The sequence below is a fragment of the Canis lupus genome, chromosome 36 (genome assembly GCF_048164855.1).
Source record: "Canis lupus baileyi chromosome 36, mCanLup2.hap1, whole genome shotgun sequence".
In the NCBI taxonomy this organism is placed as follows: domain Eukaryota; kingdom Metazoa; phylum Chordata; class Mammalia; order Carnivora; family Canidae; genus Canis; species Canis lupus.
In genome coordinates this window covers 761,624-775,184 of record NC_132873.1, presented here as the reverse complement: position 1 = coordinate 775,184, position 13,561 = coordinate 761,624, and the positions used below count along the sequence as shown (strand labels likewise).

Below are 13,561 nucleotides of genomic sequence, written 5' to 3'. Positions count from 1 at the left end.
CCCGGGGGTGGGGGTGGGGGTGGGGATGGGGGAGGACATTGCCCTGGGTCGGGGGGGGGGGGGGCAGGACAGCGCCCTGGGTCCCGGGGGTGGGGGTGGGGGTGGGGATGGGGGAGGACATTGCCCTGGGTCGGGGGGTGGGGGGAGCAGGACAGCGCCCTGGGTCCCGGGGGTGGGGGTGGGGATGGGGGAGGACATTGCCCTGGGTCGGGGGGTGGGGGGGGGGGGCAGGACAGCACCCTGGGTCCCGGGGGTGGGGATGGGGGAGGACATTGCCCTGGGTCGGGGGGGGGGCAGGACAGCGCCCTGGGTCCCGGGGGTGGGGGTGGGGGTGGGGGTGGGGATGGGGGAGGACATTGCCCTGGGTCCCGGCGGGGGGTGGGGGGGAGGACGGTGGCCCAGGGGTCCCGGGTGCGGGCCGGGTCCTCGAGCAGGGCCCGGGGGCTCCGCTGCCCCCGCCCCCGCCGCCCCCGCCGCCCCCGCCGCCCCGCCCGCAGGCCGCCTCCCAGCGTACCGTGCCGCCGCAGCGCCGCCATGGCCATCCCGGGGCCCCGCTCTCTCCCGCAGGACCCGCTCCAGGGCCGGAGCAGCGCGGCCACGCTTCCGGATTCCGGCCCTGTGGGCCCGCCCACAACGGGGCGTGTCCAATCGGGATCCGGGGTCTTTCCCGCTGACTGCCAATCAACCGCTCCTCGGCTGCGGATTGGCTCGTACGGGGCTGTGGGCGTGGCCGGTGGAGCTCCGCGCGTGCTCAGAGGGAAGAGGAGGAGTCCCGAGCGAGGCTTCCTTAGGAGACCGGGGCGCGGGGTCTGCAGCCTCTGGTTCTCGGGCGCCTGTTAAACCCTCGCCTCCGCGTTGCCGTTTAATCATGGATATTCAAATGAAAAAAGGGAAGGCCTTATTTTTTCCCAGTTTCGAGATAAATTGAAGTTGGACACTCAAAAAGTGTGGGGGTCATGGCACGGGGTCAGCGGAGGGGTCGCGGGGGAGGGTCCCGGGCCTGGAGGCCCGCGGGAGGGGCGGCCTGGCGGGCGGGCTGGGGACCACCGTGGCATCGCGAGGGCCGCAGGGCCACAGCGGCTGCAGCGCCCGCCCTGCACGCGGAGCCCCAGGGGACCCCAGAACCAGGGGCGTGGGGGCCAAGGGAGGAAGAGAGCCTGCCGGCGGCCACCGCGAGGACCACCGCCCTCCCCTGTCCCCCTTCCTTCCCCGGGGTGCGATTCTTCCCTGCGCACCCCAGCCAACCCCACCGCACCTCTGGGGCCTTGACTGATCCCTCACTCCCTTTCTTGAATTGCCTTCTCAGGAACTCCATTTGCCCAGAGCCCCGTCTGTCCGTGTCAGCGTCCAGGACGCTGCGGATGTGTCTGAAGTCTGATGATGGGAGACGGGCAGGGACTGCAGCGAGACACAGGGCATGTCAGGTGTGCAGGAGCCGGGGACGGGGGTGGTCCGGGAGGTGCCGCAGGAAGGTCACATGGGCCAAACTGGCAGCAGAGGGAGCAAGGCTCGGTGGCAGCCAGGCAAAGGGCACTCAGCAGAGGGGAGGCGATGCCCCGTGAGGGTCCTGGGTGGACAGTGTCTGCAGCAGGACCAAGGAGGCCCGAGGGACCGATGCCATCAGGCACGAAACAGGCCTCATTGTTGGGACAAGGGCCCCCAGGGGATTATGGCAACCCAGCGAGCCCCGGAAAATCATCTGCCTGCAGGAGCGGAGGGCTGAACTTCTGTGAACTACCTCTTGAAGAAGTCCCTTGAGGAAGCCGGGAGACCAGTGTGCGTCCGGCACCCACAGAGACCTGGGTGGCCAGCATCAGAGTGAGAGCATCCGAGGTTGTAGGACGCAGTTCTCAGATTTCTGATATATTGGTCGACAAGGCAAGGGATTCTCATGTTGACTCGTATGGGCTCTGAAGCAGAGAAGTGCGGCACGTGTCCACAGTGTTTTTCCGGAAACTGGAAGGATGGAGTCGCAGAGAGGAGACGGGAAGCCTCCGAGAGGCTCATCCTTGGGCCCGCCATGTGAAGTTTGAGAGGCTCGCTAGACACATCATCATAGGCATCCCTTAAACAGCTGACTAGGACTTTAGAGTTCAGGGACTGGTGAGTCCAGGCAACCATTCACTTGTCCAAACCCACAGAACATCCGACACCAAGAGTGAACCCTAACGGGGTTGCCTGTAGACTCCAGATGACGATGGGTCAGTGTGGGCTACTGTTGTAACAAAGGTACCGAATGGCAAGGATGTGGGAGATGGGGGCATTGTGGGGGGAGGCAGTATTTGTTAAATACTGAATAAATAAGGTTATTTAGAACACGTTGGTACAGGAGAAGGAGGGGATACTTGCTGGAATAATGTCCTCGATGAGGCCTTGTTGTGAACTTTCCTTCTCTTCTGCAACATCCCACCAGAGTTCAAGCCCACTCTGGACCTGGTGGCTTTATCACAAAATCTTCCCAGAAACCACAGGTTTTCCCGCCGCCCTAAATCCTTAATCTCCTTCACACCCAAATTTGAAAGAACCTGAGAACTGAGGACAAAGTCAGCCTCCACTTTGTCATCTGCAGCGTGTGTCCTACATCCACACCCTCTGTACCTGCTCCTAAGTCACAGGACATCATGTCCTGGGGTCCGGGACAGGCTTATCTGTGTGCACCTGCCCCTCGGTGACCTCCCAGAGGTTCCATCAGCCCAGGCGCAGAGCCTGACATGGGACCGCTGTGCTTCCTCTCCTGCTTCTCTCTCCCCTCATAACCTGCCTAGAAAACCCGCAACAAGGGTGTTTTCCCGGCAGCGTTCCTTTTGTCCGTGGCCTTCGTCATCCCCCTAGAATTCCTCCAGGCATTTTAAGGTGAGATCCCCACCTCCACTCTCATTTCCTCACTCCTACTCCACTCTATTCTTCTCCTCATTGCAGCCAAAATGTCCTAAAAATCTCACTGCCATTCAGAATTAGCAAAGGTAATCCATCACTGTTACAAGCTAAGTACAGAATTGCATGAGCATATCAATAGTTGCAGAAGAGGCATTTGACAGAACCCAACCTGTGTTCATGATAAAAACTTCCATCGGACTAGGAACAGAGGGGGAATTCATCAGCTTGATAAAGAGCACCCACAAAATCCCTACAGCTAACATCACATTAACCCTGTGTTAATGGTGTCCCCCCCCCCACCGCTCCTTCCCACAATGCACCAGAGGTCCTGGCCCAAGTAATAAGACAAGGAAATGAAAAGTATGGAGCTTGGGAAGGGAGAAGAAAACAGTCTTTGTCCACAAATGTCATGATTGTCTATGTAGGACATCTGACTTCTGTGCTCAAAGCCTACATCGAATTGTATTGAATTCAAGATACACCTTGGGGTCCTTAAAATGTCATGTAAGCCCCAGGCTTGTTCTGCAGGCACGTTTGTGCTGTGCTGTCCCTTGCTCGCTATGTTCCACTTACTCTGACCATCTAGAGCACTGAGGGTGGGTCTTCCACCTGCCCTTCCTTCCATCTCCCTGGAGCTTCATGACTGCTCTTCCTTCTTCCTAGATCCCCTTCCCCAAACCCCAGTGCATCTCCAGGGCTCTGACGGAAGTACCCTGTGCTGCACTCACTGGCTGGCACCCCAAACGCTGCTGGTCAGCCTCTCTAGGAGGTACCGGCATTGCTCAGCCAGAGGAACCTGCTGTGGGCATGTGGGAAAACACCTGTGGGGTTGGGAGATGAAGTCAGATGAACAGATTGTCCTGCCTTCCAAACCTCAAACAATGCTGAGGTGCAGTCCACAGGGTTCCTTCAGGGACTCCAGCCAGGTGGAGCCCCCGTGTCTATAGGGGTGGCCAGCTTGGTAATGCGTCTGATAAACTTTCCCTGTCTCCCTGGTGGACTCCTCCTCCACTTGGACTCACCTCCCAATAAACCACTGAGCTCCCTGTCTCATGTGATATTTTTAAAATGACCCCCCTCTGTGGACTGAAAATCCCCTGGTCCTGTGGTTCTTTCTGTTTTGCTCATATGTTGAGGGAAAGAGCACGTTTTTGTCATTTTTTTGTGGTTGCTGTTGTGTGAATGAACAAATGAGTCTCAAAAGGATGAACATGAGGACAAATATGAAGAGGAGGGAAGTACATTTTTAAGTGAACTTGATCTAGAATCTGGATTTCTGGTTGAGGGTTGGCACATAGGATTTGTCATTTTTTGACCACGGAGACAAATTGGAAGATGCTAGAAACGCTGCAGAAAAATCCAGTTGTGGACAGGTTTCTTTGATTCAGTTTGTATCCACTCCCCCTCGGCATTTAGAATTGGGCGGAAAAATAAAGAGCAATGGACGCACGAGCCTGACCCATTCTACGAAGCAGAAGTATCGCTGAGGCAGCGGTGTCGTTTAAAGGTTTTGGAATTTCTGGAGAAGCCCGGCTTGTCCACCTCGAGTATTTTTGGTCACCTGATTCCTATCCTGATCCCTATCATTTCCCTAGAAGCATCCTGCGGGCTTCAGGTTTCCTAGCAGCTGTTTAGGCTTTTCTGCCCTTAGGCTTCCCAGCAGCCGGGGTGAGCCTCGCAGCCGGTTCCGGGGACGCCGGCCCGCCCCAGGCCCAGGCGCGCAGGCGAGCGCAGCGGGAGCGCCCAGCGCAGCAGGTGGCCCGGGGGGGATCCTGCTCTCGTGCGGTCTCGGAAGGCCGTTCCCCGGGTTGCCAGACGGGCCGTGGGAGCTTGGCCCGTGGGTCTGGGCTGCGCAGGTCGCTGGGACGGCGCGGCGCTTCCAGTCCTTCCCCGCGCTGGGGTCCTGTGCGCGGCGGAGAGCGGACCCGGCGGCGGCGGAGGCGGTGGAGGTGGAGGCGGAGGCGGGGCGGGGGGGCGCCCTGGAGGAGGCCGGTCCGCGGCTCCAGCGCGCTCCTTCCTTCTTCCCCGCGGCCCGCGTGCGCTGCAGGAGGCGCGCCCGGAGGGAGCGGGCGGCCCGGGTCTAGGGCAGCGGCAGGGCGCGCGGCCCCGGCGCTGGGGGCCTCGGGCCGGCGTCCTCGGGTGCGGGCGGCCCCGGCGCTGGGGCACGAGCGGGGCCGCGCGCTAACTTCGGGGCTGGGCCCGCCGCCGCCGAGCGACGTGCGCCCCGGTGCCTGCGCCTCGGGCGCCCCGCGGGCCGCGCCACAGGTGGCGTCGGGGCGGGGCCCGGGCGGCGGGGGGCGGGGCGGGGGCGCGGCCTGGGCTCCCCGCCGGGCCTGGCCCCTCCCCAGATGCCGCCGCGCCGCGCCCCCCGCCGCGCCGGGCCTCCCGGGCGCCCAGTGCGCAGGCGCCGGCGGGGAGCTCGGACCGTGCGCGGGGCTGGAGCGCGGTCGGGGCGCGGGCGGCCCCGCGGGCTGACGGCCGGGGACGGACGGACGGACGGACCGCGCCACGCCGCCCTGCGCCCGCCGAACTCCGAGGCCGAGGATGTCCGCGCTGAGGAAGGTGCGGGCGGGGCTCGGGACCCTGCGCTCCGGGCGTGGGCGTGGGCGCGGGCGTGGGCGCGGCGGGCGGGCGGGGAGGGGGCGGCGTCGGGCTCCCGCGGGGGGCCGGGGCCGGGGCCGGGGCCGGCGGGGCCGCTCGTGCGGGGTCGCGGCGGCCGCAGCGCGGGAGGGGGCGGCCTCCGCCCGCTCTTCAAGTGGGAGCGCGAGCGCCGGGCTTTTTCGGGCGGTTGCTAAGCGCGGAGCTCCCGGCGCAGGGTTTTGTAACCAAGCCTCCCCCGGCAGCGGCTGTTGCTGTTCTCGGCTCGCTCGCTAACGATCGCAGAGAAATAATGAGGATGTAATTACTGCAGCCTGCGCTGCCAGGGCTGGGGGCGGCAGGCACGGGCTCTGCGTGCGCAGGCAGGTGAGGGTGAGGCCGGGCTGGAGGGAGCCCCAGCCCACCTGGCCGCCCGCCCCGCGCGCACGGCGCCCTGAGGTCGCCGCCAGCCGGACGGGAGACCCGGGGGGAAGGTGAGGGGGAAGAGTTAGGAGAGGTCGGGAGGGGGCGACAGGGCGGAGTGCCTCAGAGGTCACGGAGGTCTGCAGGTGGACGGGGGAGAGGGCCCACGTGCCAACGGGGGAGGGTGCAGGTGGAGACGGGGTAGGGCCCAGGTGGAGGCAGGAGAGGTCTACGGGTGGAGAGAGCGGAGTCCGTTGAGGGGAGAGGGCGCAGGTGGAGATGGAGAGGGCGCAGGTGCAGGCGGAGAGGGCGCAGGTGCAGGCGGAGAGGGCGCAGGTGCAGGTGGGAGGGGGCGCAGGTGGCTAGAGGACCGAGGCCGCCGGGGGTTGGAGATTTGCACGGGAAACTCAAGGCAGCCTCTTCTCTGACTCTTCCACACTTCTCAGCTGCTGCGATTCCAGCCGCCTGCCTTCTCTTCTGCCAAACGCATGGCGATTCCGGCCGGGGCTTGGAATTGGGAATTCGTGACTTCTCAGCCTCCGCTGCCTTGTATCGATTACAAATTAAGCGATGGGTAGCGGATTCTTCCTCGGGGGTGTAGATGCTGCCGGCAAGGGCTGGCGTGGTTTCCGAAGCTGGGAATGTTAAGCGCACAGCTTTGTCTGCCACCTCGGAGGCAGGAGAGCTCAGAGGAGGACTTCAGACAAGGGCTTTCCTGGGGGCTTCATCTCCTCCCCGGGGGCCTGGGCCCATGCTGGCTGTGTGTCCGTGGGGTGCTCGGATGGGATAGGAACTGGCCGCCCTGGCACTTCTTGCAGATGGTGAATTAGCTCTGGTGACTAGTGAATCCCCAGGCTCTCAGCACAGGCTTGGGGAGGCCATGTAGCACCTCCAGGGGGACGCTCCTTCTCCTGTCTCAAGGCTGACGTCACCCCCACCCTCTCCCCCACAACTTGCAAGAAGCAACATTTACATTTGAGCTTCATGTGCCTACAACACCATTCTCATTTTTCTTCTTTCACAGTCTCTGGGTAAGGTAGTGGGTAACCAAGGCAAAAAAAAAAAAAAAAATGGCGAATGGATGAAAAAAAAATTGTGATTTTTTTTGGCAGGTCAGGTTGTTACTCTGGTGTTCAAAAAAAAGTCATTAATCAGGATTTTCCAGTAGCCAAATTGTCTTGTGCAGGCACTGAGTGACTCACAGATTGGCTCCAACTGTAATTGTGGAGCATGTGTACCATTTCCTTTTAGATGATATGACTTTTTCATTGCTTGGAAGGGAACAGATTGGAATATTTTATGCCTCACATCTGGCAACACGACTAGCAGACTCGTCTCTGCTGAGGCACATCTGGGCAAAGTAGGGACCTGATGGACAAAAGCACAGGAGCACGTCCTGTTCTACAGCACACTGCCTTTTGCTGCATCGATGCAGATGTCCTGTCCGGCATGGGGGGTCCATACATCTGGGGGAACTCCCACTGATTTCCCCTACAAGTGCATCCTACTGTGTGTCTGAGAACCACTGTGCCTCATCATGAACTCTCCCCCAGAAATCCTCTGTTCTGGGTGAGGACATCGGTAAGCCTTGGGTGACTTACTGCGGTGACCTGTCTGGTCCCGTCTGCAGGATCATTGTGGGCTACAGGGCAAGCTTAGTGAACGAAGGGAATACCACCTCAAATATTCCAAAGGGATGAAGTGCTTAAAATGAGAGTTTTCTCACCACAGAGATGTTTTCTCAGTTGAGCGTTCTAAGCCAACTTTTCATTCCGTTAATCCGTTCCCTTTCCTTCCAAGAAACTTTGCATTTGCAGTAGAGTTGCCCAAAGTGGTCCTGCTTGAGACAGAAATAAACATCTATTCTTTTACCACTATTTTTGTATGGCTTAGGTTACTGGTGATTTAGATGAATTAATAAGGATTTATTTTTTATGGAACTCAGGTTCCTTTTGCATTTTCTTCAGGGTGACGCAAATACATCCCCCATGGAAACCTATTGCTTCTCTTATAGTTGTGTACTTTGTTTTTGAAATTGGGAGAAATCCCAAATTAAATATTAAAAGCAAAACTATGCTCTGCTACATTTGGGTCACATTGGATTCCAGATGCCAGAATCCAAGCACTTGTGAAACTAAAGGGTTCAAATGGTTTAATATTGTTCGAGGATTCCTTATGTCTCTCTTAAGCAGAGTATCTTTCATCTTGTGCCTACATGATGAAATCGAAGAAATGCTGTCATTCTTTTGTGACTGTATTTTGGGAAAACTTCATGATTACCCAAGGAGTTGAAGGATGTATACTTTGAGTATAGATTTTAAAGGGAAATTAATTAAATGTATCATTTATTGACCCCCTGGAAAGGATATTCTACGGTCATTCATTGGATACAATAAAAATAACTATGATTCATCCTGTGGGACAGATGGGAGTCCTCTTTAGAGCATCGCCAGCATGTTGGTTCTAAAAGAATCATAGGCTACCATACAGGAAGTTAGTAGGCAAGACATCTTGTGAAGTTAAAAAATCATTCTTCATCCACTCTGGTTCTGAGTCCAGGGTCCCAGCCGAACACCAGCTTTTCAGCTGTGTTTTGTCACTTTGCCTGGTACTTGTGAACACAGAAATTAAGCTCGGTGCTCCGTGCTTATTTATGACAAACACACTTGTTTGTAGGGAGCGGGGACTGTGGGCTTTGGGTCAGCAGGGTGGGGCTGTAGGGGGTGCAGATTCCAGTTTACATCCTGCATCTGCTTGTGGGAGGGCATGCACCCTTCCAGCCCCTCTCCCTCCCAGGGACTGATCCAGTTGTCATCAGCATCCGGCTCTTTGCACGGGTACCTGGGCACCGTATGTGGGCACCATATGCAGACCCCGATTCTTTGTTACGGCCCTCATTCTGTGCTCTGGCTTCGCCTGCTTCTGAAAGAGCTGCCCCACTGAGCCTCTCATGGAGCACCCCCCCGCCCCCGTATGCCCTGACACTGCCTGGAGGGGTGCCTGCCCATGTCTCCGGCTGTTCTCACAACTCCCACCAGGCACATCAGAGAAGATGCCTCCCCCCGGCTGGTTGCCAGCGGTCTTCCTCTCTGGGTGTCCAATGCTCTCCGTGTTTCTGGGCAGGTCTTTGAGATGAACTCTCTAGATCAGCTTGATAGGCTTCTGTTGGACTTCCCATGCAGTGTGAATTCACTTTCCCAGGTGACTGCTTGTTTCCCGTGGAGGGTCCCCTGTGCCCCCTCTAGACTCTGCCCTGTGCATAGAGACGGGCTTCTTTCGGGGTGAAGGAAGTCACAGTGCCATCCCTGTCCCAGGAGGAGGAGCTTTCCTGTGGACCTTGACATTTCCTAAGGTTGGGAACTGCATATGTATTGTCAGAAAGTCCAGCTAAAGACATGCAGGGCCTGGAGTCCTTGCCCTCAACTCAGGAGGGGATGGCCTCTGTGAAAAGGAAGCCACATCGTGGGGACCACCTGTCTGTGGGAGACCGAGGGGCTCTGGCTGTGCCCGAAGACACCTTGGTCCTGAGACCTAGTTGCGCTTGGAGCATCATTACTGCTTGACTTTTCAGTTTTGTGAACCAGAAAATCTCCTCAAATTTGATTTGGGTTTTCTATCCCTGAGGACCAGGTGGTATGTAGGGGGTTTAGTTTCTCCACATTAAAGCTCTCATCATGGTGTTAGGTTATGTATCTTCAGGTGATACTTTTGTCTGATAAATCTTTTTATGTGTGTATCCACAGGAAAAAAAAATTATTCCAAAGAGGAATAAGCATTGTGAGCCTATTCATAAGAACGCGGTAAATATTTAAAGTAACTTTGTAGATGTAATTGGTCATTGTCTTTAAAATGATGTACCATACTCTGCATAAAAGTAAAAATATTGAAATGATTCCCTTAGGGCCCATGGAGTCTATATTATAAGCCGGGCAAAATAAAATTATCCTCTTGTACTAAATGAAAATCTGTCCTACTGGTTTCACACAGCCTTGAGCAGCAGGATCCGTGTTGGCAGCGTAGGTGGTGATGAAGAGTGCAGGCTCTGGAGTCAGACCTGCTGGGCAGCCCAGGGGCCTTGGACAGTTTATTTGACCTTCATTTGCTTCAGTCCCTTGTCACTGAGAGAGGGACACATACAAATTAGCTTTATAGGATAGCTTTAAGGAACGGGGTTTAAAGGAACTGATGACTGTGAAGCACTTAGAATGGTGTGTGCAGTAAATACTCAGGAAGTGTTGACTGTTTTGGATCATGAAGTGAGATGCACCCAGTTTGAGCCATCGTGCGTTGGGCATAATGAGGTGATGCTCTGAGTTCCCATAACACCTGGGTATTCATTATTTCTGCTCTTAGTTGTCTATTTTGCTGTTTCCCAGAAGTTTTGACCCAGCCTCATCACAGAGGACAAGGTTAAAATGTTTATCAAATAGACATAAACGATCAGAACAAACAAATATGACAACCAGGGGGGTTAACATAATTCTTTTTTTTTTTTTTGGTTAACATAATTCTTGATTGAGTTTCCTTTTCACCCGGTTCCCCGCAAAACTCTGAAAATACATGTCCTCCCTTGATCACCTCTTGGGATGGACTGTGCATACTTGTTTTTCAGTGATGAAGAGATTTTCCTCGGTGCTAAATCAGAAATGACGTTCTCATGGCAGACTTTGCATAAAGGGTTTGAGGCTATGTGGGACACACCAGAGTGTTTTCATGGTTGTGTCTTGCCACGGACTTCAAAAGACGTGATAAACAAAACATGCAGACCCAATCGGCACAAGGGCACGATGATTTTTCCCAAGTATTCCCCGTATTGTCTCTGGGACCAGAGTGGAGCTCTGGGGTCAGGAGCCGGGTCTTTCTCTGCGTCCTGCCTTAATCTGCTACCGTTTAGTGCTTGGGGGTTGCATAGCCTGTGGACAGCTCAGGTTTCTTAGCTCTGATGTACCTTCCTATTTCCACATGCTTCCGTGGACGTGCCCAGTATACCTGTCTTAGCCAAAGACGCATAGCTGTGTGGTCTGAATGTGACCCCAGGTGAGTGGGGTCATCGTGGCCGCGGTCTCCGTCTCCCATCTCACTCCGGGGAGTGGTGCTCAGTCTCCAAGTTAGAGCTTAGGAGCCGCGACAGTAACGTCCCTCAGCCCACAAGATCAGCGAGGCAAGGCTCCCCGTGCTAGTAAACCTCAGCTTACCCTGTGGTGCACCTTTGACTTCTCTTCCCCTTGCAGAGTGACAGCTTTTGAGGGAAGGTCGTTGCCTGATGCATCCTGAGATCCCTGTCAGTCTTGCTATCTGTGAACAAGAGCACTGAGCCGACGGCCTGGCTCCCTGCGTGGTGGCCTAGGCTCTGCTCTCAGGTCCCGTCATGACTCGGCCACAGGCAGAATGACGCCCTTCCCCTGCCCACACTTCCCCGTCGCAACTCCTCTGTGCGGTCCTCAGGGGACCCCCTCAGACCTCGTGTAACTGCGATGTTCCCACTGACAGGTTCTCCAGTCCTTCCCCGTGGTGGTTCGTGCCTTGGGGAATGGTCCACGGGAGCTCCCTGTGCCAGCTCCCGAGTTGGGTCCTGGGCGTTGAGGAGAAGCCGTGGGGGGCAGACCTGGCGATCCCCCAGGCCTCCTGCACGTGCTACGTCCTGTTTCCCAAGAGGTATTTGAGTAAGTGACTCCCCAGCCAGTTCCCTCGCTGGTGCCCTGCGGGAGAGGCTCCACACGCCCCTGTTTTACCCATCGTCTCTCTCGATTCTGTGTGAGGATGTTGGAGATACAGGACACGAGGGGCATGCCGGTGCGTTTGTTCACTGTTTTTATGTTGCTAGGATATGAAACTTTTGGCTCTTTAAAAGTGACATCCATTATTCTGATGTTCTTTGGAATTTGACAGCTTCTGAACAAATTTCTGAGCATCTTTTACTCTTAGAAACAGTATAGGATATATTTTTAACGTAGAAATAATCTTAAACAGTTGAATGTTATTTTTTCAAACTTCCATTGTGGCCATTTTGGGATATAACATCCTGGGTCTACACTAAAATGTTCTAGATGGTATCTCTAATTAGATGAAAAATTTTATTTTTGTTGTGAAGGATGGGTTACATAGCTCACTAAAGCCACCAAACAGTATTCAGTGGTTCTCAATTTATCCACTTGCTTGTTTCTCTGATGATATTTTCTTAAAAGTCACAGCACTTATTTGAAATAAAACTTCTGTGTATAACTAGTCCCATCAATTTCACTTCTGGGAACTTAGCCTAAGAAGATAATCACGAATTTATAGGGAATTATCTAAGTACTATCCAGTCCAGCTTTGTTTTACAGTAAAATATTGGAAAATACGAATAATGAGAGGTTAGATAAATTCACTGTTACAGCCACGTTACAAAAAGTGCACATTCATTAAGAAGATGAAAGTTGGGTACTTAATACCACAAAAAGGGGTTCATGTCACATTAGGGGACAAGAGGAGATTACAGACAGCGCCTTCTCACCCCGTGTCTCGGAAGCTTCTCTGTGTGGAGCCCCCGGGAGAGACAGAAAAGATAGGCCAGAGTGGGGGCACCCGGCTCGGGTGCTTGGAGTGAGGGGTGGCTTCTCACAGCGGCCTCCACGCAACCCCACCCGGCCACTCCCAGCCCACGCTGCCCACACTGGGCTCCCTCCAGGCTGCCCCCGGAGCTGGGGCCTGTCGGGGCACCGGGGCCCTCACGGCCCTTGGCCCCGCCTCTGAACGCCGGGCCACCGCAGTCACCCCTCCTGCGTGGAGCCTCCGCGTGGGCCTGTTGTGAGGGGTCCAGCCATCCCTCCTGCCCCCGCGAGCTCCGGTCTGACCCGTCGGGGGATTTACTTCATCGTTGGATATTTGTCTCCTGTCTATGATCGCCAGCATGCGCTGAGCACTTACGGGGGGGGGGGGGGGGGCAGGCCCTCCGCTGAGCGTGTCACACACCCCTTTGTGTTCCTCCCTTGCACCAGCCCCGGGAGCTCGGGACTGGAGGCTTCTGCACGTCACAGATTCGGACGTCAAGGGACAGAGGTTAGGGAATGTGTCCGGGGTCACATGTATGGCCTGCCAGAGCCGGCCAGTGCCTTGGGTGGCTCGTAGGCTCTGGGAGGAGGGAGGGTTGTGTGCGTTTTGGTCACTGCTGTGTCCCAAGCCCCTAAAATACTGCTGGGCCCGTGGTGCTCAGTCAATGGTTGCTGAGTGGGTGAGTACTGATCCGAGTACTGATGGTGTTCACCCGTGGGTGCTGCGATGGAGACACGGTGTCTGCCTCTCTGTTTTCTGTTTCTTTTGGCCTTGGGGTGTGGACTGTCCACAGAATGTCTGAAACACGGCATGTTACTGTCGTCATAAAGGGTGGCACGTGGAATGTCATCAGGGGTCCTGGTTTGTTCCCATTCTGTGCTGGGTCTTCCTCTGATGGCCCGACCCCCCAGGGTGCGGGTGATGGCCTGACCCTTCAGGGCCCTTCACCCCGAGGTGTGGCCACAGCAGGTAGGGGCAGAGGACTGGCCCTCTGTTGGGACCTGCTTGGTGCTGTGACCAAGTCCCTGTGCCGTGTTCCTTATGCGACATGGCCGAGCTTGGCTTCTAGCCCCGTCAAGAACAGGTTTTCTGGGACTGTGAGTGCTTTCCCAAGAGGGGTGGTTCTGTACCCAGGTTCCTGCCATCTGTGGCT

The 13,561-nt window shown here is 56.2% G+C and overlaps 2 protein-coding genes and 1 long non-coding RNA gene across 12 annotated transcripts in view; 2 read left to right on the top strand and 1 right to left on the bottom strand.

Annotated features, from left to right (window-relative positions):
- The window catches only part of ERICH1 (glutamate rich 1), a 42,208-nt gene extending 41,564 nt beyond the window's left edge, over positions 1-644 (bottom strand). For 5 of the 8 annotated variants that reach the window (XR_012025109.1, XR_012025110.1, XM_072813404.1 and 2 more), the window contains exon 1: positions 515-638. Coding sequence is in view for 5 of the 8 variants with exons in the window: in XM_072813404.1 (XP_072669505.1) it covers positions 515-542 (28 nt within the window). In the remaining 3 variants the exon portion in view is untranslated. Of the gene's footprint in view, positions 1-514 lie in introns of all 8 variants that reach the window. The other 3 variants (XM_072813407.1, XM_072813408.1, XM_072813406.1) reach the window with 2 other exon arrangements.
- A 334-nt stretch (positions 645-978) lies between these two features.
- Positions 979-2,316, top strand: LOC140625339 (uncharacterized). The gene is made up of 2 exons (XR_012024693.1): positions 979-1,424; positions 1,710-2,316. It is a non-coding gene; the product is annotated as an uncharacterized lncRNA (long non-coding RNA).
- Positions 2,317-5,302: 2,986 nt separating this feature from the next.
- The window catches only part of DLGAP2 (DLG associated protein 2), a 699,343-nt gene continuing 691,084 nt past the window's right edge, over positions 5,303-13,561 (top strand). For 2 of the 3 annotated variants that reach the window (XM_072812943.1, XM_072812932.1), the window contains exon 1: positions 5,314-5,439. Coding sequence is in view for 1 of the 3 variants with exons in the window: in XM_072812931.1 (XP_072669032.1) it covers positions 5,422-5,439 (18 nt within the window). In the remaining 2 variants the exon portion in view is untranslated. Of the gene's footprint in view, positions 5,440-13,561 lie in introns of all 3 variants that reach the window. The other variant, XM_072812931.1, reaches the window with a different exon arrangement.